The sequence below is a fragment of the Eutrigla gurnardus genome, assembly GCF_963514095.1.
Source record: "Eutrigla gurnardus genome assembly, chromosome: 7".
Classification (NCBI taxonomy): Eukaryota; Metazoa; Chordata; class Actinopteri; order Perciformes; family Triglidae; genus Eutrigla; species Eutrigla gurnardus.
This window is the reverse complement of record NC_139921.1, coordinates 29162339-29182374: the sequence shown is the minus strand read 5'-3', so window position 1 is coordinate 29182374 and position 20036 is coordinate 29162339. Positions and strand designations below refer to the sequence as shown.

The window sequence follows — 20036 nt, the reverse complement described above, 5'->3', positions numbered from 1 at the left end:
CGTGTACGTGAGTTGGTACACACATAACGAGCACAAACCTGATTCAGGCATTAATACACGAGGTCACATTTCTCAACAAATACCCCTTTTCAATAGTGAACATTCACAAAAAAGGGCAAAAAGAAATGAGTATTAAAGTGATTGAGAGATTAAGAATATCAGAAATTCTGCAGGAGGAAGATACCAAGAGGCAGCTGCATTTAAATAAATAAATATAAAATGGTGAGAGGAATCAGTGTCAGATGAGATAACGGGCTATCGTGTTGACAAAACTATGATTTTTCTGATGCTAAAAATCACTTTAGAGAAATCACTTCCTTTGTGGAAAAGAATGATCAGGGCCTGAGGGCAGGATGAGAGGATGGAGGTGGGAGAGGGGCGGGCTAACCTCAGTTTCACAAAGTGGAGAGTGATGAAGGTCCAGACTGTGGAGACACAGGCCTGCTGGGGTTAACACAGTTAGTAGACCTGCTGTACCTTTACAGTCACACTTGACAAAACAGAGGTTAATGGAGTCTGAGGACAGGAGTGGGTCACTGGGATCGTTCTGGGCCGCACTCACAATCTTGGACAAATATATTAAAAGGTGAGTGAAATGCAATAAAGACAGGTTTAGTTCAAATGTATAAGGAGCCTGAACGCAGCCTAAATGTCCCAAGAGATGTCGCAGACTACTGTCTCTTCATCAGTAGTTCAGAAGTTGTTGTATTTACCGTGACTGACAAACTTTATTCTAAAATGGATAAGGATTACACTTTTATAAAGAAAATTTAAAAAATGAGTACATTGCATCAGGAGCACCACTTAGCATCTATGAAATACACTCACAGCTTCACATCCTTTAATATTAATAAATGCCTCAAGGCTTTCAAACACTACTTCGGCTGCATTGTTAATAGGGCTGTCAGTGTTCTCATGTGTTACATGAAGGGAAGCAGGACGAGACATTTAAACACTGCAGCAGCCAAAAACAGGTGTAGATTAAAGGGTAATAACAGAGCGACTCTAATAGAAGATAAAGAACGCTTATTTTCTTTTCCATTAACTTTACTAACTCGGGTTAAAGTGTTTATTATACTCCAGCCAGCAATCAGAGTCATTTATATTAAGTAATAGTATGATGTTTTTGTTGCTGGGGGAGATGAGAAGATCAATACCACTCATGTCTGTGCTGTAAATATGAAGCTACCGCCAGCGACCGCTTAGCTACATGAGAACTGGAAACGGCTCCAAAATGAACAAAAACAGCCCACTAACTGCAACACATCACCTCCTTATTGTTTTTATGCTTCCTTTTTGGTTGTAATGTATTAACAGGTGATATTTGGAGGGAGTGGTAGGCTGCGGATACTAGCGGTTTCTAGTCTTTATGCTAACAACCTAATTTCTGTCGCTTCATATTTGCCGCAGAAACGTGATTCTCATCTACCTTAGCAAAATACACCTTTCCAAACAAATTAAATCCCCCCTTTATTATTGTACAGGTGGCAGCAAGGACAATCTACCCTAAAAACCAATGTGTTGAAATGAGATGCAGGATGAGACATCTCTTTAATTCAGATAAACCTGAATCTAGCAAAAAACCCAGAAAAGAAAGAGCAGAGCTGAATAACTGAATGGGTTATTGGTGTTATGCAGAGACAGATGCACTCACAGCTGGATGGTCCCTGCCGAGAGTCTTCTCCCTGATGGCCAGAGCATCATTCAGCAGGTTGGCTGCCTCCTTGTATTTGTTCTGATCCCTGAAACGGACAGCAGTGGACAGAGTCAGACAGAAACACACCAGACCCGGTTCGACACACAAGCGAAGAAAGAAAAGAAACATAAACTATGCTAACGATTTCTACTAGCAGCCCATTATTTTCAGGTGACATGGTCCGAATAGCTTTGCAGCAGTTCCCACAGTCAATGCAACAGTCTGCTGAAAACAAGTCGACCCAGTCTCTCATTCCTGACTATTCACTGCACCGACTATTCAGTGGATAAGATTTGTGGAAGTAAGGAACACAGGTCCAACCCTCTAGTGTGTCAGTCTTTTTTTGTTCTTTTCTTCTTGAGCTGGGAAATTAACACTTCCCCAGTTCTATTACAGTACGGTAAATCCTTGGCTGTGTCTGCTATGTTTGCTTTGTTCCACTTCTAATGTAGAAAGGCATCCAACTAACATTTGGGAGGTCCTATAAAAGGCCCATCACACTATGCCTGCAGGGTTGCTAGCCCAAGGTTTCGAGGGACATGCCAGCGTGTTGTGAGGGTGACAAAAAGCCAACATGATGTAACCATTATCACATCTTTATGGAATGATATGGAATTAATGGAAATGATAACTAACAGGCTTCTACTTCATTCTGAAATCCTGGGAAGGTAAAATAGTCAGAGTGGAGCAGGACTTTAAGGATTTACAAGCTAGTAAAGACTTGTTTTCATGCTGCTATCAGTGTGATCTCAGAAACAGAAGAGTAATTGCTGATCTTCACGGAGAAAAATGTTTTACTTCATATTAAAAATCTATTAAATAAGTCACAAATCAGATGACGTAAACTCAGTTTGGAACTCCTGGACCAAGATAAACGATCCGACAGACCCACCTGTAAACAAGGGCGAGGATATTGAGCATGGTGGCCACATCCGGGTGGTCGTGTCCAGAGGTCTTCTCCAGGTCCTCCAGGGCCTGTTTGCAGAGGGGCACAGCCACCTCGTACCTGCCCTGGGAGGCGTACTGGATCACCAGGTTGTGGAGGGTCCTGAGGCGGGCCGGGATCTCGTAGCCTCCCTGCTGGGCAGCCGCTGCAGCGGCGCTGCCGTGAGTCGGCTGGACTGCAGAGAAAGAGAAAGAAAAGATAAGACACAAAGCTACACAGAGATGGCAAATAAGATTATAATAATTTTATTTTGCACTACTATGTATGTGATTTCTCTACTTGACTGCACTTCCTTGTGGGTTAATTTAGTCCCTTTTCTGTTTAAAAATAAACCGGTTACATGGAATATGAATCAACTCAACCTTTGTTTTAAATATCACATCTTGCCTCCAAGTTCATTTTAATAGCCCTCAAGTTATTTGTGTTCCTACAAACGGGTCAAAGCCGGCGGTTAACGGCCTGCAAATAAAATAATTCACACATAAACAATGCTCTCATTCTGCTGCGATGCCCAGCCGCTGGTTTCTGTGGGTCACGTTTAACGGGGTCAGGAGGACACGATGAGGAATGTCTCTCATGACATGCTGTCTGCCCGTCTGTCTATAAGTGTGTGTGTGTGTGTGTGTGTGTTTGAGCAAGAGGTCAGGAAACCACCTCATTGGGTTTCTTATAAAAAAAAGCAGGCAGTTCTATATTTACTCTGAAGCCGAGCAGGTGGGGTTTGGAGTTGGAAACGCCGACCGCACCACAGCAACCAGAACACGGCAAAGCAATACTCAACTGATTTATATCCATTACCAGCTACTAACAACAACATTCGTTTTGTTTTCATCCACATACAAAAGGACGTCATTCCAACTGCAGTTCACAACTATTTTCTTAGCTGCGTAATCATGTTGAAGACATCTAAATGACATATTTGAATGGTAAGTATTTCCATGTTCTATTTATGATTCCATTTGAATTTATTTGCATTTATTGTTATGCAACAACATGCCAAGGCCAATTCAAAATCTACAAACACTCTTCTAATTCAGGAGTAAGAAAATGGTGTAAAAAGGTTTATTATCACAATAGACAAAGAAAAGCAGCTAATCCTCACAACTGCGAAGCTGAAACCGGTTAATATTTGGAATTTCTTCTAAAGAAATGACCTGAGACTCTGGAGAGATGCAACAAAGGTCCCCAGCTGGACTCAAACCTGGTATGTTGTGGTTCACAGTCTCTCCTTTCCATCGTTCTATTAAAAATCTTTATGGAGGTGCAACATTATATCTCTGAAACACCTCATTAAAAAAGAATGCCGGTTCAACTGAAACTACAGGAGCAGGACACCAAATATTTACGAGCTCATTCAGTAACTCACAGTTAGTGAAATGACTGAAATGTAAATATTTTGTACACAATACCGGTGCATATAAGCCTCAGGCCAATTCATATAAAAGGCAAAGCTGTCATCACTATTATCTTCTTTCCTGCCGACGGCAATTTACCAAAACCCCAAAAGCTTTTCAGGCAGTGTGAATAAGCTCGAAGAGGAAAGACATCTAATCTACTCCAGCACACACACACACACACACACACGTACACACACACACGTACACACACACACACACACACACACAGTCTCGGCAGCTCCGTTTCACACTGAGAGGATTAATGCCAGTGGAAGCAGCATTCACTGATGCGTTTCCTCCCCCTGCACAGGTCTCCGACTGCCTTGCCATCCTCTCTCATCCATCCAATCCCTTCACTCCATCAAAAAAAACCCCACAGTACTTTATTTTCTAACTGTGATTTGATGCAACAAGGGAGGTGATATTTATGTTTGGAAATGTGAAACCAATAAAACTACAGCTTCTCTACGCTCCATGTGTTTCATGTTTGTTTTAGTCTTTTAAGTGTTGTATATACCATCCTCAAACGTACTCACTTGATTGTATTTACTGTAAGCACCGACGGAGGTGTGAGCAGGAACGTGTGGGTGTGTGCAACAGTTAGACATGTTTAAAGGGTGTGTAAATGGGTAAATGGGTGTGGGTGCGTAATTATTGCATTACAACACAATTTAAAAAACATAGTTTTTATCTCAACCGTCCCTTATAATTACCAACAGTTTATTTTCAAAGTGCTGTGAAGAAATCCCAATTTTAAATTCATCTTTTAATGGTGGAAAAGCTGTTAATCTGAAGAACGCAGGCAACCAAAGACGAAATAAAACCACCACTACTATTTTTAAAATGTATAATTACTTGCCTACTAGTCTTGGGTATAGAACCTCAACAAAATGAATAATATCGAGATAAAAACCTTTCTAAATAAATCTTCCGCTCATCCACCATCTCCGTTTTACAGCTCCAGGACTTGATATATATATATTATCCTCATGCTGAAGTAACTATCTTAATAACTCAGAGGATAAACGTCACATCATTTTATTTATTTTGAATCACTATGCAGTATTGACCTCTAAAGTGACACCTTTTATTGAGATTTACACTCTAGCAAGTCAATCTTATGCTCTCCCTATTCCCCAACCCATCTCACAGCTATATTCTATTAAAATGTGTCTCTTCATTATTCATATTCAATCCATTCAGGTCAACACAGCAAAGGCTCTTACTAACCCTGCAAGGTAAAACGCTGAAAATGACGAAGCCAGTTTCCCCATTTAAAAACATTAAATAAATGCCGTCCCTCTAATTTGACACCCAAAACAAACATGCTCCGCTGCCTCTGCTCTACAACCGGCAATCATAATTTAGGGCCAAAACACAGCAAAGTCTGGAACAAAACCTAAAATTACACCCACAAAACACAGAGAGTGCAAGATTGCCACTGGACACATTCTGGTCTGAATAAAAACAGTGGAAACGCTGGTTTCTTTGAGAACAGAAGCACACAGAGGCCAAACTGTTCAGTGCAAAAACAAGAAAAGTGAAACTTTCTTAAGTTAAAGAAAAGCATCAGACTTGTTTCTTGATCTTTTGCATAGGACTCAGCTATTCTATACGTTATTGTGGTTAAAGCTAATATTGCAATAACAGTGGGGTCGAGTCAAATAAACTAAAGTGTGTGTGTGTGTGTGTGTGTGTTCATGGTAATGAAGGAATAAGTCACCCAGTGCCACAGCTTGGATCACTGATGGGTCTTTAACCATTTTTGGGAAAGAATAGAGCAGTATGACACAGAGGATGAGGATTTATCAGTCTTTCAGTAAGTTATTGTATATACAATCTAAATTAAACAGTTTAAGAAAGAGGAAACAAAGAGGAGTGGAGTGAGCAGAGCTGCAGGCTGGCAGTCAGAGAATGATCTACACAAGTTGGAGTGTGAACCAGTCTGTTGTCCATTTTGTCTGCAATTTAAACTGGCTGACAAACTGGTGCCAGGAGCCAAATGGGAATCACCTTGGTGCAAAAGAGAAGAAAAAAAAAATGCTTTCACTGCCAAGTTTGGGAACAAAGTGTTATTTATGGAGTCTTGGGCCCATGTGCATAAAGCTTCCTATTACAAAGAGGAGGTCCATGAGCAGAATTCCCCTTACGAGACAAGATCCGGGCAAAGATGAAGTTATTCAAAAAGCATCTAAGCCCTCAAGAGAGCTCCTAAGGGGAAACACGGTAAGTACTTTTAAGAGGCTTAAAAAATGGTGGAAAGACGAAGATGTTGGAAAAAACGCTACACATTACATGATCTACATCCCAAACAACAATGCTTCCATCAGAATTATGTGCTTTCACCTCTTGCCATGTCAAAATGTTTCATTAATTAATTTCCTGTCTCTCAAAGCCAAAGCTCCTGTCACATACTGAGGCCTTTCGCCAAACAGTATTTCACCTGACTACAGCCACATAAAAAGGACTCACTGTAGAAATCCTGGGACTACACAACAGCAGTCTGGTTGGGAATGTTTCACCCCATTTGGCCTCCCTCCAGGCTAAACTAGGTCCTGACTAATGGGCCTCTGCAGCCAACACAGCTTTACAGTCTGGGCTACTGAAAGATCACCCGTCAAACACTGGAAGGGGTGGACGCGAGGAGTGGGAGCAACGAGTGCGAGAGTGGAAGAGCGAGGCGGGGAACGTAAAAGCAGACGTCGATGACGAGACAAAGATTTATGAGGCTTCAGGTCTGTTCTGGAAAACAGAACGTATGGCAGGAGAAACTAGAATGAGTGATGCTGGTGCAAACATTCAAGCTTTGTTTCCAGAGGATGAATCAATTTTACAGCAGGGACATTTTACTAAATAAATGACTGCAACCATAAGGAAAAAGGAAAAATAGAATATATATTTTCAAACATAAACCTGCACATGATTAGTCACAGCCTTTCAACTGCAAAGTAAGTAATGTTGTGGACACACTTTCAGCTATTCCATCACACATTTTAGGAAAGCATCTTTCCACATGACGGGACTCCACTATAGTTATGTCTACGTCCCGAGGCCGGGAACTATATTTCACATCGGGGTGTGCAGGACTGATGATGCTTGAGAATCACCCCCAGAGTGGAGTGAAGAGAAAGGAGGAACACTTACTGCCTGGGGCTTGGTCGTCCTGGTCATCTGGGAAGAGATCGTCCAGAGTCTCTTTACTGGAATCGGAGTCCTTCTCCTCCTGAGACGGGAGTGAAAGAGGAGGAGGACAATGAATGACTCAATGATTTCTCAATTCTTAAAAAGGAGCTTCACCTATTCAACTATTTATGTGCTGATGAAGTCGTTCTGTAGCCGTGGTTCAGACTTGCACATTTCCAAAGTGTTGAAATACTTGAGATTGTTTAAACTGATAGCTTTAATTGACTCTGCTGTTGATAAGGAGTTCAAGGAAGTCACATAAAAGCCCCTCAAATAGAAAGGAATCAGTGGGAGAGACGGTACTTCTTTATTTTTAACTGATGCCTCTTGTTGTTGCACTATCCTGTTTGCAAATTCCCCTGCCAAGGGACTAATAAAGGATCGTCTTATTTTCCAAAAGGAAGAAAGAAAACGCAACTTAAAAGCAGAACATCGGGGGCTTAGCGTGGAGACAAGAGAGCTTAATCATAAACTTGACATAAATATTTAAAGCCAGAGCAAATTAGCCACTGATGGGACAGCTTGAGACCCTTTTATTTGGTGTTTTTTTATGAACATTTTTGCCATTTTCATATTAAGCAGCATGATGCCAGGGATTGCTGGTACATTCAAACTGAAACTGTAACTAAATCAATGTAACTGCTGGTGAAAACGGTTTCATTATAACACTGAATACAGGCCGATACAGGCCGACTGCATCAGATTGGTGAATCCCTACTCTGTCACCGGAGTTTCTTTGTTTTGGAATGCTCATTCAGTTATAAGATCACTGCTCATACTTGTTAACCATGTGGGCGACTCACAGATGGGGACATGTCCTCGTCGTACTTCTTCAGCTGGTTCATGAACTCCAGGTGCTTCTTCTCCTCCTCCAGCTGGGCGACGCTCTGCTCGCTCTTCTGCAGCTTCTGTTGCGTCCCGGCCAGCTCGTCCCTCAGCCACTGGTTCTCCTGGCAGAGCCGGCGTACCTGAGCCCGAAGCTTCTGCTTCTCTGACTCCACCGAGCTCAGGTGGCTCGACAACGCCATCATCACCTGGAGAAAAGACGATGGGAGGGGTCGGTTTGCACGCCAGAGCTGCTGGATAGTTCGATAATAATCGTGTCACATATTGGGATGTTTATTGTTTGTCTTTGGGGTGATAGAGTAGACAACATTCCCTGAATCCCTGAGCTACAATCTTTGAATATATAGACTTTGATTTGCACGAGTTGGCTTAGAACCCTCTCATAACAATATTCATGCTAGGTCCCAGTCACTCCTAGTAACAACCATGCTGGGCTTTATGCCAAAACCCAACAATTCCTGTGATATTCAAGGGTATTTTAAAATATCATAACACCACAGTCAATGATATATGAATGCACAAATGACATTAATATATTCTGCCAGTGATAATAGTACACTCCCTACTGGCACTAAATATGTTACACTAATGTTACAGTGCGGGTAAAAGCCTCCACCTGATAGCATATTTTGTGTAAGGTGCACGGCTGGGTGGGGTGTAGTTAGGCAGAGAGTTTGAGGCATAGAGACAGAGTGCTGGAGCAGGAAAATTATGCGTAAAAAATATGAATCGCACTCTACAATAACTGCAAGCTACCCAAAAAGCTGTAGGTGGATATGAGAGTGTGCATGGTGCAGTGTATTGTATATTTAATGGGCAAAGCCTGCTGGGAGATGGAGATGAGAGGCTAAAGCAGCATGACTCAGAGGCCAGTTTGCCAGCTGAGCAACGACACAACCTTTTTGCTGTCCGTCTCTTTCTCACAAAAACAGATACGACTGTATTTTAACAAATGTAAGAACAGTCGACATCTGATATTAGTCACCCTGGAAGAAGAAGACAGTTTGTCTGCCTGCTGTCCTTTTAGTCCCTCAGGAGCTGTGCTGCTGACAGGGCAGCTGGTTTCCAAGGTAACGGGAAGTTGAAGTCGGTGTGGACTGAACTAATTAACGCATCAGTGGCATGTATGCATCTTTGACAACTCGCGTCTGGTGTGAAAGAGGGTAAAAATCTGTTTGCTATATCGGAGTAAACCGTCAAATAGGTGGCAACAAACATATTTTCTTGAAGAATAGAAATGAAACACTCCCCTGTCCTCTCAGTTTTATCAAAATGTCTTCCAGCCCTCATTATTTTCTTTTGAAATGACAATATATTCTGTTTTTTGTAGATATTAAAGAAAATAAAACACTTATCTGTCGGATATTCAGAACCTCAAGCCTGATAATTCAGTTGATAATAACTGACCAATGACTGACTCTGGGACGCGTACCTGTGCCTCGCTAAGCCCGAGCTCCAGCATCTCCATGGACTTGCGGATCATGTGGGACTTCTCCTCCACCAGGACGCCCTCCTCGTCCTGCTTCAGGCAGCGCAGCGTGCCCAGCAGGCCGTCCAGGATGGAGTGGTGCTCCTGCTTCAGGGCCTCCAGGCCCTGGATCACCTGCTTGGTCCGGGAGATGATCTCATCCTGGGACAGCTTCTCCCCAGGGTCCTCCTCGTCCTTCACGCACACCATGGTGGACATGTCCTCACGCATCCTGCAGATTAAACAACAGGGAAAGGAAAGTCTAAAAAAGATGTCCATTTTAATGAGGCTGAAGTTGTTCAAACAACAGCAGTTATTTACAGTGTGTCCCTGGACAGCCTCCATATCAAACCAAGAAAATTAGATGTCAAAACTTTACTTGCAGGAGAGCAAATTATTTTCTAAATCCTGACAAAAACAAGGAAACTAAAAGCAGCTTTTTGACTATCCACTCGTCTCATGATTTATTTTCTTGTTAAGTCCTTCTACAGAAAAATGTCACATGATGACATCACCACCAGGAAAAAGAGGCTTCACGGAACAACAGACTGGGGTTCAACAGTATTGTGTGACTTATTGATTAAATCGTTAATGACTGCATAATTCTAACACGTAACCTTCAGATGTTTCACTTAAGGTTGCGTTCTGACCTTTTGTGGTCTCATGGTCGAACCGCAGCCCGAGGCGTCGCTCTTTTACAATCAATACTCGGCTCAGAGTGAGAAACAACATTGGCTTAAACAAAAGGTTAGACCTGAAACAAGTCACACTGGACAGTTCTTGGTTCAGGAGTCGGGGTAATTTGGGTTGAAAGAAGGAAAAAGAAAAGTTTGTGCTTAGCTCTCAAGGTGCCTTTGAGCAAGCACGACGAGCAGTTATGGTGTTGCAGCAGAGAAACACAGGTTAAATGTAATGTCCTAGTTTTAAAAGCTTTTTGAAGTGCTATTAAAAAAAAACGGAGGCGTCGTCACTTAAGAAGCTTAAAGAAAAAGAGCGACTTTGGCGCAGCTGTGATGAAAAGTTGAAATCAAACCGCAACCAAACTTGCTACTCGTTGACATTTCGAAACCAGATCTGAGCCTTGTGGGTTGTGTGTGGTTTACAGATAACGACAGGCAGAGTGAGGAACAAGTACAGAACTTAAATACCACGATGAGTCGCAGCTATCAATGTTTTATTGTTTGGTAATCACAATATTATGGTGTTGCATCTTTAGTCAGCATATTAGCTTTCCCTAGCTCGTTTTAATCACGACCAAACAACTACAATAATGACACAATTTAAGAAAATATATAGTCTGTTTGAAGTAACAAAACAACCCTGTACCTTCATAATCACGATTACGATAGCTCCAATAATAATCAGCATCTTAGCGCTGCCATAATGCGGTCATAGGACATAATCAGATCCTGAATCAGCCTTGGTGATTATAAGGAGGTAGACTATTAGATGTAGCAAGTAAAACGGATGTTATTATTACGATGCACGCAATCGCCAAAAACAATATCGGTTCGTCTGACGTTGACCGTCAAGACACTCCACGTGCACTCCTTCCCACTCAATCCTGACTTTGCTTTGTATTCATTACACACACACACACACACACACACACAGACACACACACTTAAGAGGATTATGACTGAGCGCCTTTGCCGCACTGTAGCAAGCTTCCTAATAAATCTTTGCAAGCACACCGAACTGAAACTGCAAACTGGATAATTACTTGATTTATGTTCAGCTGCCTGGCTCGGTGAAAAATACAGAACCATAACAACTCTTGAGCCTTACTAACTTAACATTATCCTTAATGTTGCAAGGATACGATGAGTTGAGCCAGCTCGCCCACCTGAGTATGAATGGTACCAGGTGAGGACAGATTTGCAGACTTGTCCTGAACTGCCTTCGGATTTCACATCTCAGTTCAAGCGTGGAAGAAAGATAAAACGGAAGCCGAAGACTGCCCGAGGCACACGAGGCAGACGGAGGAAAGGCTATAGCTCCGATCGCTCCATGTGACTCAGCGACCAGACGGCAGCATATCAGCTGACAGCTGTGCAGGAAGCTGTGGGCAGGAGGGGATGGAAAAACACAGCAGCTACAGGTGAGCAGAGCTGTGCAGCACTAAGAGATTCTCAGTGAAATGTGAAATTAACTTGGTGTGGGGGGGAGGGATAACGTTGAACTTGAACTTGTCGGCCTAACTAATTTCCCAATATGAAAGAATAACTGATACAGCAATATCATCACTTGTTTTAAAAAAAAATCAGATTCAAATGACACTTACATTTCTACACATAACAATATAAATGAACCTGATGGGTATAAATGGGAAACCCCCTGTTTTATACTCAAACAACACAGAGCAAGGTCAACTCTGTAACACTGTGAACATCCAAAACTGCAAAGAACAAGACAGACAACCACCACCACTGTAGGCTGCGTAATACAGAAGTGAAAGTGCCAGCACACGGCTTTTTATTTCTGGCATCAGATGAGTCTCGGATCACAAAGCACAACGGGGAAGAGAAGAGAAGCCACAGAAACTACTTTTGATGTTAACTTTTGAAATGTAAATAGCTGCCTTGAAGCGGGGCGCCCGGGGATGCTGCAGCTCTTCATGTAAGCAGGTTAAGGCAGTGATATAAGGTAATTGGGAGACTGGTAGGGTATGACTGAGGCGGGGGGGATGTGGCAGGAAAAGAAACACAGCGAAGGAACAATCTTAGTCAGCGATGTGTGGGCTGACAGTCGATAGGCGATGAGAAATGTTGTTATTCACATCCACATTTAAAGAGAGAGAAAGGTACTAGTTTCTAACTTTGCCTGTTTGCAGTTTGGTGACAGGCAGGAAGTTTAAAGTGGGTTTATCAGAGATTTTTCAGTGGAAACGACCCTGATGAGAGCGGTGAACCACAGGAATAAAGTTACAATACGGGAAAAAAAACTGAATGAACTCAATGAGCTGAAAGATGCTATAAAAACTCTAAAAGAGCTGGAGGGAACTGTGATAGAAACAGAAGTAGTCAAGAGATCCATTGTTGATATAAAATAGAGATTATAGCCGCTGTAAAATGATCATGGTTGTTTACATATACATACACATATATATACACACATATACAGTATATATATGTATGTGTATATATGTCACTGGTCCTTCAGCACACTGAAGTCTTTGATTTCACAATTCTACAAGAATCAAGCCATTACTAACGTGTCACGTGACAACATTAGCCATTAGCTTCAGGGACCAAGAAAGGGTTAACAAATCAGGCAGTCACGAGGACACATGACACTACACGGCTGAAACATAGGAAACTACGAGTGTGATGGGGATCAATGATGAACTGATTGGTGTTCTGTGTGTGGTGGGCATCGGGATCTACAGGCACCTAAAATGAGTCTCCGTCCTCGTTGCCCTCACATGACATGAAGGAAGTACTTTAATATATATTCCGATGAGCGAGCCTTGGGCCGAGAGATTAAGTTGATCAGTTGTGTCAGTGAAGTGGTTTAAGATGTTCTTATCTAGAGAGACAGTGGTGGCTGCCGCTCCTTTGCTGCAGCACCCCGAAGGCTGAAATTTACTTCTCCGACTTTCACATACAAATCCTTCCGTATCCATTGAATATCAAATATTTCTGTGCATCTCTGACAGACATTTCTCCGCTGATAGCCTCATAACACCAACGCCATAATGAAAGAGCTGGTTGGCTGAATGGTGCCATCACACCATGGTATCAGCTGATAACAAGAGATTACCCTAAAGAAATAACAAAGGAAGTCTCAAGTATTTTGGAAAAGGTGTCTATGTCACAGTACAAGCACATCTATTTACATGTTGTGTTTCGATACAAAAACAACAGAAAAAAATACAACTGTCAAATAGTATTGTTGTTTCCAGCCTGATGAATCAGTATATTAGTTTGACTAATATTGAATTCATAATTAGCACTCTGGAAGTACGATGAGTTAAAGCACCCATCTGCAGTGCTTTCGGCAGGCAACTTGTTTTAGTTGCATGCTGGTTTGCATGCATGGAGCATCCTGCAGAAAAGCTGAATGCTTCTCAGGTTGACTCCTGCAGCAATCACAACTGCAACTGCAACAGTAAGAACTTCATTAAACGTCAACGCACACAAAAGCTTCAGGGATCTCCGAGCCAACAGGCTGCCCCAGGAGAGCAGGGGGGTGTTAGCCTGGAGGAGGTGGAGCCCTGCAGGTTGCCATGAGGACTTCCTTGGGGTGGATTACACTTTTATTAAAAAAAAAAAAAAGACTGCAGGCTATGGTAAACAAAAATCCTGTCAGTGTAGACTCAAGAGATTGTGTCCTAAATCTGAAGCATTCACAGACACCTCCCAGTGTGTCCCAGCTGTGAGTCACCACACTGGGATCCACTGTCCTCCCTCCACTTGAATCCGTGTCCTGAACACAGGCAGCTTTCACCGCCTTCGACCCCCGCGCTGAATATCAATAAAAAGGGGACATCCGACATATCACATGACAAGACACCAAGACTTTCGGCTGCGGCGGTGGACGGACAAGTGCATGTTTTAGACACGATTGCCCTCTTATTAGTCACTGCTGCTTTTCGTTGTGTGTCGCCATCTATGTCGCGTACAAATGGATTAACCTGAAGAACCAGTTAGCCAGTGCCTCCCTGCAAAGACGCAGACTAACCACGGTGCTAACTCCAGAGCTACTGTCGCACTCCCAGTGACAGTTAATGTGCTTATGGCGTCTAATTCCTGCGAGAAACGTAAACACAGCGCGCGCATCCAGTAGGTTCATCCTTTAAAAAGGACAACTCTATACAATACATGTCACAAATGTATGTTGTTTTTTTTAAACAAGAAGGCACTTTGGAAACGACATAAACACGGACGGGACAAAGTGTTTAATTGGTTAGCTAATGATACAGATCCAAGAAATACACGGAGCCATTCTTACCGTTCTCTAGGACATCCGTTGCCGATATAGCTGCAGTGTAACGTCCGTTTATCTCACCGTCTAAATCACGTTTTTTTTTGTTAAATGGGGGGGTGTTGTTCCTTTGATCCACAACGTTTTGTCTATAAGTGACGAAAATATATTTATATTAATAAATACGTTTTAAAAACACGATATCCAAGCTGTGTTTCCGGCTGGGATACGTTCTGTTGGGGGCTTCAGTGCATCAACCGCCGTTAAGGATGACCAGCTAAGCTACATAGCTAGCCGCCTAACTGTCAAAAACACTGGCTTTAGTCGGAGCCATGCGAGGAGAGCCCGTTCTCCTTTGGTTCCATGGCAGGAAGGAACGAGTCCGTGAAAGTTAACCGGACGGCGGCTTCATGGGGGAGGAGGAGGAGGAGGGAAGAAAAGTTGACGAGTCGCCCGCGAAGCTGACAGCTCGCTGGTCCTCCCGGCCGGATGACTGGCTTGACTGCGCGCTGCGTGAAAATGGCGTTAGCCGGCGCGCGCCCCCCTCCCCCGTCCTCGGTGATGATGTCATCATCGCTGCTGCCTCCCGGATTAAAGGGGAAGCTGCGGTCCAAGTGAGCAGCCAGATTTATTAACCGCGATATACTTCAACTTTAACAGAGGTGGGAAGTCACGAAGAAGTAATACTTTTTTACTTTTACTCCCTACATTTTAAACAAATATCTGTATATTTCATTATGTTTATTTATATTTCATATTTTGAGTACATTTCTTTTTTTTCACTTTTACTTGAGTAAAGAAGTTGAATCAGTACTTTTACTTTTGTAGTATTGTGTACTTATGACACCTCTGGACATGAAGCATAAAGAGCACTTTTAAGTATACTTTGATGCTAATACCTTGCAAGTCAGATTTGTAACTATATGTCTACACTTTTTGTTACTTAAGTAGTAGTAGTAGGTTTTTTTTATGGTTAATCTTCCGTTTTCAAAGTCAAAAATATTGGATTGTAATTATTAATGCATTAAAATGTTCGTCACTTTAATTCTTTGCAACCTATAACAATAAATCATAATTTTTATATTTCATATTTTGTATAAATACTACAAATCTGCAGAGCACATAAAATTGTCAGATAAATGTGGCACAGTAATATTAATAGCTGCCTCCAAATGATGGCACATCAGAGGTATAAAAGTAGCGTTAACAGAAATACTGATGTACAAGTACATTTGGTTTGTGTGTGTATATATATATATATATATATATATATATATAGTAACTACAACCGCCCATTAGAAACAGAGGAGGGACACAGGAGGTGAGAACATTTATTTATTTTATCAGGTGGCAGGAGTGTCGTTTTTCCTGCCGTTGTGTCTTTTGGTTACAATCTTCCACGTGTTGTTTAGGGTGACTCGGGCCATGAGCAAGGTGATGGTGAAGTTACGTCGGTACCATTCCCTGGACACGAGGAAGAAGGAGGTAGAGTTAGAGGAAGTGAGCTCGAGTTAAATCCAGTGAGAAGAAAACGCGATACGGTCATTAGACTGTTAAGAAATTGTAGATTTTTTTCCCCCCAAATACAAAACAATTTATGGAGGTCACAGAGGTGAAAAGGTGAGGGAGCAAGGGAATAAGGAAGGAAGAACAGGGAGGGATGGGAGGAGGGAAGTAAAGGAAGGTGAAGAGGGAAGTGGGGGAGAAATGAGGAGGATGAGGGGAGAAAGAGGTAAAAAGGTGAGAAGGGAAGGAAGGAAGCTGAGGAAGATGGAAGCAAGAGAAAGGAGGGAAGGAGGAAAGGAAGTCAAAGAAGGACCTGAAAGAGGTCAAAAAGGTGAGAAGGGAAGGAAGAAAGCTGAGGAAGATAGAAGCAAGGACAGAGAGGAGAAAGGAAGGAGGAAGGGAGGAAAGGAAGCCAAAGAAGGACCTGAAAGAGGTAAAAAGGGTGAGAAGGGAAGGAAGGAAGCTGAGGAAGATAGAAGCAAGGACAGAGAGGAGAAAGGAAGGAGGAAGGGAGGAAAGGAAGCCAAAGAAGGACCTGAAAGAGGTAAAAAGGTGAGAAGGGAAGGAAGGAAGCTGAGGAAGATGGAAGCAAGAGAAAGGAGGGAGGGATGGGAGGTGATGAGGAGGAAGGGAGGAAAGGAAGTCAAAGAGGGACCTGAAAGAGGTAAAAAGGTGAGAAGGGAAGGAAGAAGCAAAGAGGCAGGAAGGAGGGAGGGAATGAGGTGGGGGATTTAAAAATGTAAGAAAAAGAAGGAAGGGAGCAAGGAAGGACAGAGGGAAGATGAAAGGAAAAAGGAGATGGGTGGAAGGAGGTGAGGAGGTAAAGGGGGAGAAAATAGATGTATACAAAATGTATGAAGCTTCAACAACTGCTCACATTTAACATAAACACTACAAAGAGATATATGGAGTAAATGTAGATAAACAATGTACTTAATTAATTCATAATTACATTTAAAAGTTAGTTGTACTTGAAGTTTGTTTTTCAAAAGACAAGAAAGCAACAATACCAAAGGGAGGAAGCGTTACTTCTGATTGCCTCTCAGCGGAGAAAACAACAGAAATAACTCTTCAAACACTCTGAATGTTAATGAACAGAAAGCTCTTCATCGTCTGCCGTGTTGGTTCTTCATCACACACGAGGTGCGGAGCGTTCCCACAGCTCCAGCGGAGGGAGGCGTGCCCCGCCCACCCAGCGGCATCATGGGAGATGCTCAGCTGCAAAACAACTCACTTGTTATAATCTGCATGTCGTGTTTGGTTTGTGTCCAGGAAGCTTTGGTAAAACACGGCCATTTCTTCGCTGTTCAGGGTCCGCCGGCGTCCTGAGGGGGAGAGACAACGTTATACTGTTTTCATGGGTAGGGGAGAAGAGGAGTGGGAGGATGGAAGAAGAGAGGTGAGAATAAAGATGGAGGGTAGGAGAGAAGAGGAGAGGAGACAGAGGTAAATAGGTGAGAAAGAAAGGAAAGGAAGAAGCAGGGGAAGGAGATAAAGAGGAAGGAGGGAGGGAAGGAGGGGGGGGGAGGAGCAGAAGGAGAGGAGATAGAGGCCTTAGAAGGTCCTCACCTTGTTCGTCACGCACAGTCAAGCCTTTTGCGTTCAGTTTTGAAAAGATGAAAGCTTCTTTTTCCTGCAGAGAGCATCAAAATCAATCAATAAATAAACATAATAATCATAAAAATTCAAATAAAAAACAAGAACAACAAACCAGACTATTCTAAAATGAATAAATTAAGTCAACGGGGTCTGAAAATGCATGCAAAAAGAAAATATTCACATATTAATATCCCTGGGCCTTTATCAATTAAACATTTTTAAATAAATGCATTGCACCGCTCTTGACTGGTCACTTACTGTGTTAATGATTAAGCATTCATTTAAAAATATATTTGCAATGAAATACCATAAACTCATTGAGTTTTTAACAACCTATTTGCATAAAAAAGTCCACTCTATTGACGTTTTGTTGTGCGATGCTGCCCCCTGCTGGTGAAAATAAGAACTTACATTCGAAAAGATGCAAAAATGTAAAGATGCCACTTTGGGTTCTGGGAAGTTGTAACTGGCCTTTTCCCATCGTTTCCTGCACTTAATAGACTAATTGATTAGTCTTAACAAATAAAAATTAGATAATTAATAGATATTAACATAAGATATAAATAATTTGTTGAAGCTTTATTCTGGTTATTATGTGTGTTTATAAAATAAACTATTTTTGTGACATAAATATCATCACTTGTGCCACAGACACCCTGGATAAGGAGAACCTTCCCACCTTGCTGAAGCTGATGTTCTGCTCGGTCCAGAACTCGTGGTTCCAGTCCTCGGTCTCCTGCCTCAGGTGTCTCAGACGTTTCTCCAGCTCCGATTCGTCCTCGGGAACGTGGTAAACGATTGGCCGGAGGTTGGAGAGAGGGTTCGGTGGACCGATCCAGTCGTGCGTGGTGCTGACTGCTGGTCTGACGGCAGATCTCTACGTAAGAAACAACACCGTCAGATGATGGACAGGTAATTAAATGTTATTCCACTCCTCCTTCTTCCATGTCTAAACCTGGAGCCTACGTTACCCACAATGCAACTCCACCAGGCTGAGATTCAGGTGTGTTAAAACTATTAAAAAAAGGAAAAGTGGGAGTTGAAAACAATATAATAAATAAAGTTTTAATTCAGTTTAATTGGATACAAAACAGGAGGAGGTATGTATTGAACGTTAAAGTATTTACTTTTTACAGACTACTTATTTCACCGACAGTATTATTATTGGATTATTCTGAAATCATCACAACGTTGCAACATTAAAGCATCAATAATTATAATCTAATAATAATATGACTCTGAAATTGGTCATTCTGCGTAATGAGCACTTTGATTTTATTTTATTTTATTAAGTATATTTGGATGTTAAACTGTATTTTAGACACACTTTGAATGCAGGAGTATTTCTACACTGTGGTATTACTACTTTTACTTAGTAATGAGTTTTTACTTTTTTATACTTTTTAAAAAACAATTGATAATATTGTTGTACCTTTGTTTACGGAAGTAACGTTAACATGCACTGGAGTATTTTTACACGTTGATATAAGTAGTTTTACTTTAATATCTTAAGTATGTCCTCCACTATTGATATGAGTTAGCTACTATATACGGAAACTGCAAACATGGCAACGACCCCAGCAACAGTATCATAGCAACACACACACTCACAATGGTGCAAAGACTGTACACGAGCTGCCGGCGACGACAACAACAACCACCTGTAAGTCGAATAAACAACTCCGTCGCTATCATCTCGAGAATCGTAATTAAACGTAACGAACCTTTGGCGTCTTGTCCTGCTGGGTTGCCAGGTTGGAGCTACACCGCCGAGTATTCCGCGCTGTTGTGTAGCACGGAGGGTGGAGGGGAAACAGGCCGGCAGTCCTCCATGTTATTAAACGGCCCGCTGCTGCTGCTGCTGCTCTGGCCGCCATTTTAATTAACCGACGGTTAAACGGCCGTTTTTAAACAGAGTCTGTATCCTTTACAGCACAGAGTCTTCATGTTCATATCCTACTACAGTCAACTTCAGGGGAGATCATGTCGGCGTCCTTCGGTGAGCCGCTCGGTCACGTGACACACAGGGGGGAAACTGGTGGGGCTCGATAAACCACCCTCGCAGCCCGGGATCGAGCTAGTCGGGCGGGGTTCCGCCCAATACTTCTATTCTATTTTTTTAATAGATTATTATTGTTGATGTATTAATTACTTATCATCATCGAACCTTTATTTATACCCGTAAGACATTGAGGTTTCCCTCATTTTCGATGACGACGAGTTTATAATACAACGGATAAGCATTAACAATAATAATAATAATAATAAAAAAAGATGAGTCGATATAAAAAATAAAATATCGTCCAAGGACATTAGGGATGTCTGAAATACTAACAAATACATAAATTACAATGCTTGAAATACAAAACAAATAAAATAAAATGCGTTGTTATAATCAGTCATTATACATATATTATTTACAGAGTGGTAGTTCATATAATATTTAATTTATATAATAATTTCCAGAGG

The 20036-nt window shown here is 41.9% G+C and overlaps 2 protein-coding genes across 10 annotated transcripts in view; both read right to left on the bottom strand.

The window, feature by feature from the left end:
• klc1a (kinesin light chain 1a) overlaps positions 1-14949 on the bottom strand; it is a 35157-nt gene extending 20208 nt beyond the window's left edge. For 2 of the 9 annotated variants that reach the window (XR_014597368.1, XM_084012905.1), the window contains exons 1-6: positions 14490-14948; positions 9501-9768; positions 8026-8256; positions 7184-7262; positions 2589-2817; positions 1655-1742 (exon numbers count right to left, since the gene is read on the bottom strand). Coding sequence is in view for 8 of the 9 variants with exons in the window: in XM_084012905.1 (XP_083869031.1) it covers positions 1655-1742; positions 2589-2817; positions 7184-7262; positions 8026-8256; positions 9501-9767 (894 nt within the window). In the remaining variant the exon portion in view is untranslated. Of the gene's footprint in view, positions 1-1654; positions 1743-2588; positions 2818-7183; positions 7263-8025; positions 8257-9500; positions 9769-11328; positions 11348-11382; positions 11501-14489 lie in introns of those variants that run through there. The other 7 variants (XM_084012910.1, XM_084012911.1, XM_084012908.1 and 4 more) reach the window with 6 other exon arrangements.
• Positions 14950-15769: 820 nt separating this feature from the next.
• Positions 15770-19602, bottom strand: coa8 (cytochrome c oxidase assembly factor 8). The gene is made up of 5 exons (XM_084012913.1): positions 19292-19602; positions 18247-18444; positions 17538-17601; positions 17203-17293; positions 15770-15926 (listed from the first exon to the last, which is right to left on the bottom strand). Exons 1-5 carry the CDS (start codon positions 19442-19444, stop codon positions 15806-15808), a joined length of 627 nt encoding a protein of 208 aa, XP_083869039.1. The 5' UTR covers positions 19445-19602; the 3' UTR covers positions 15770-15805.
• Positions 19603-20036: the final 434 nt, after the last annotated feature.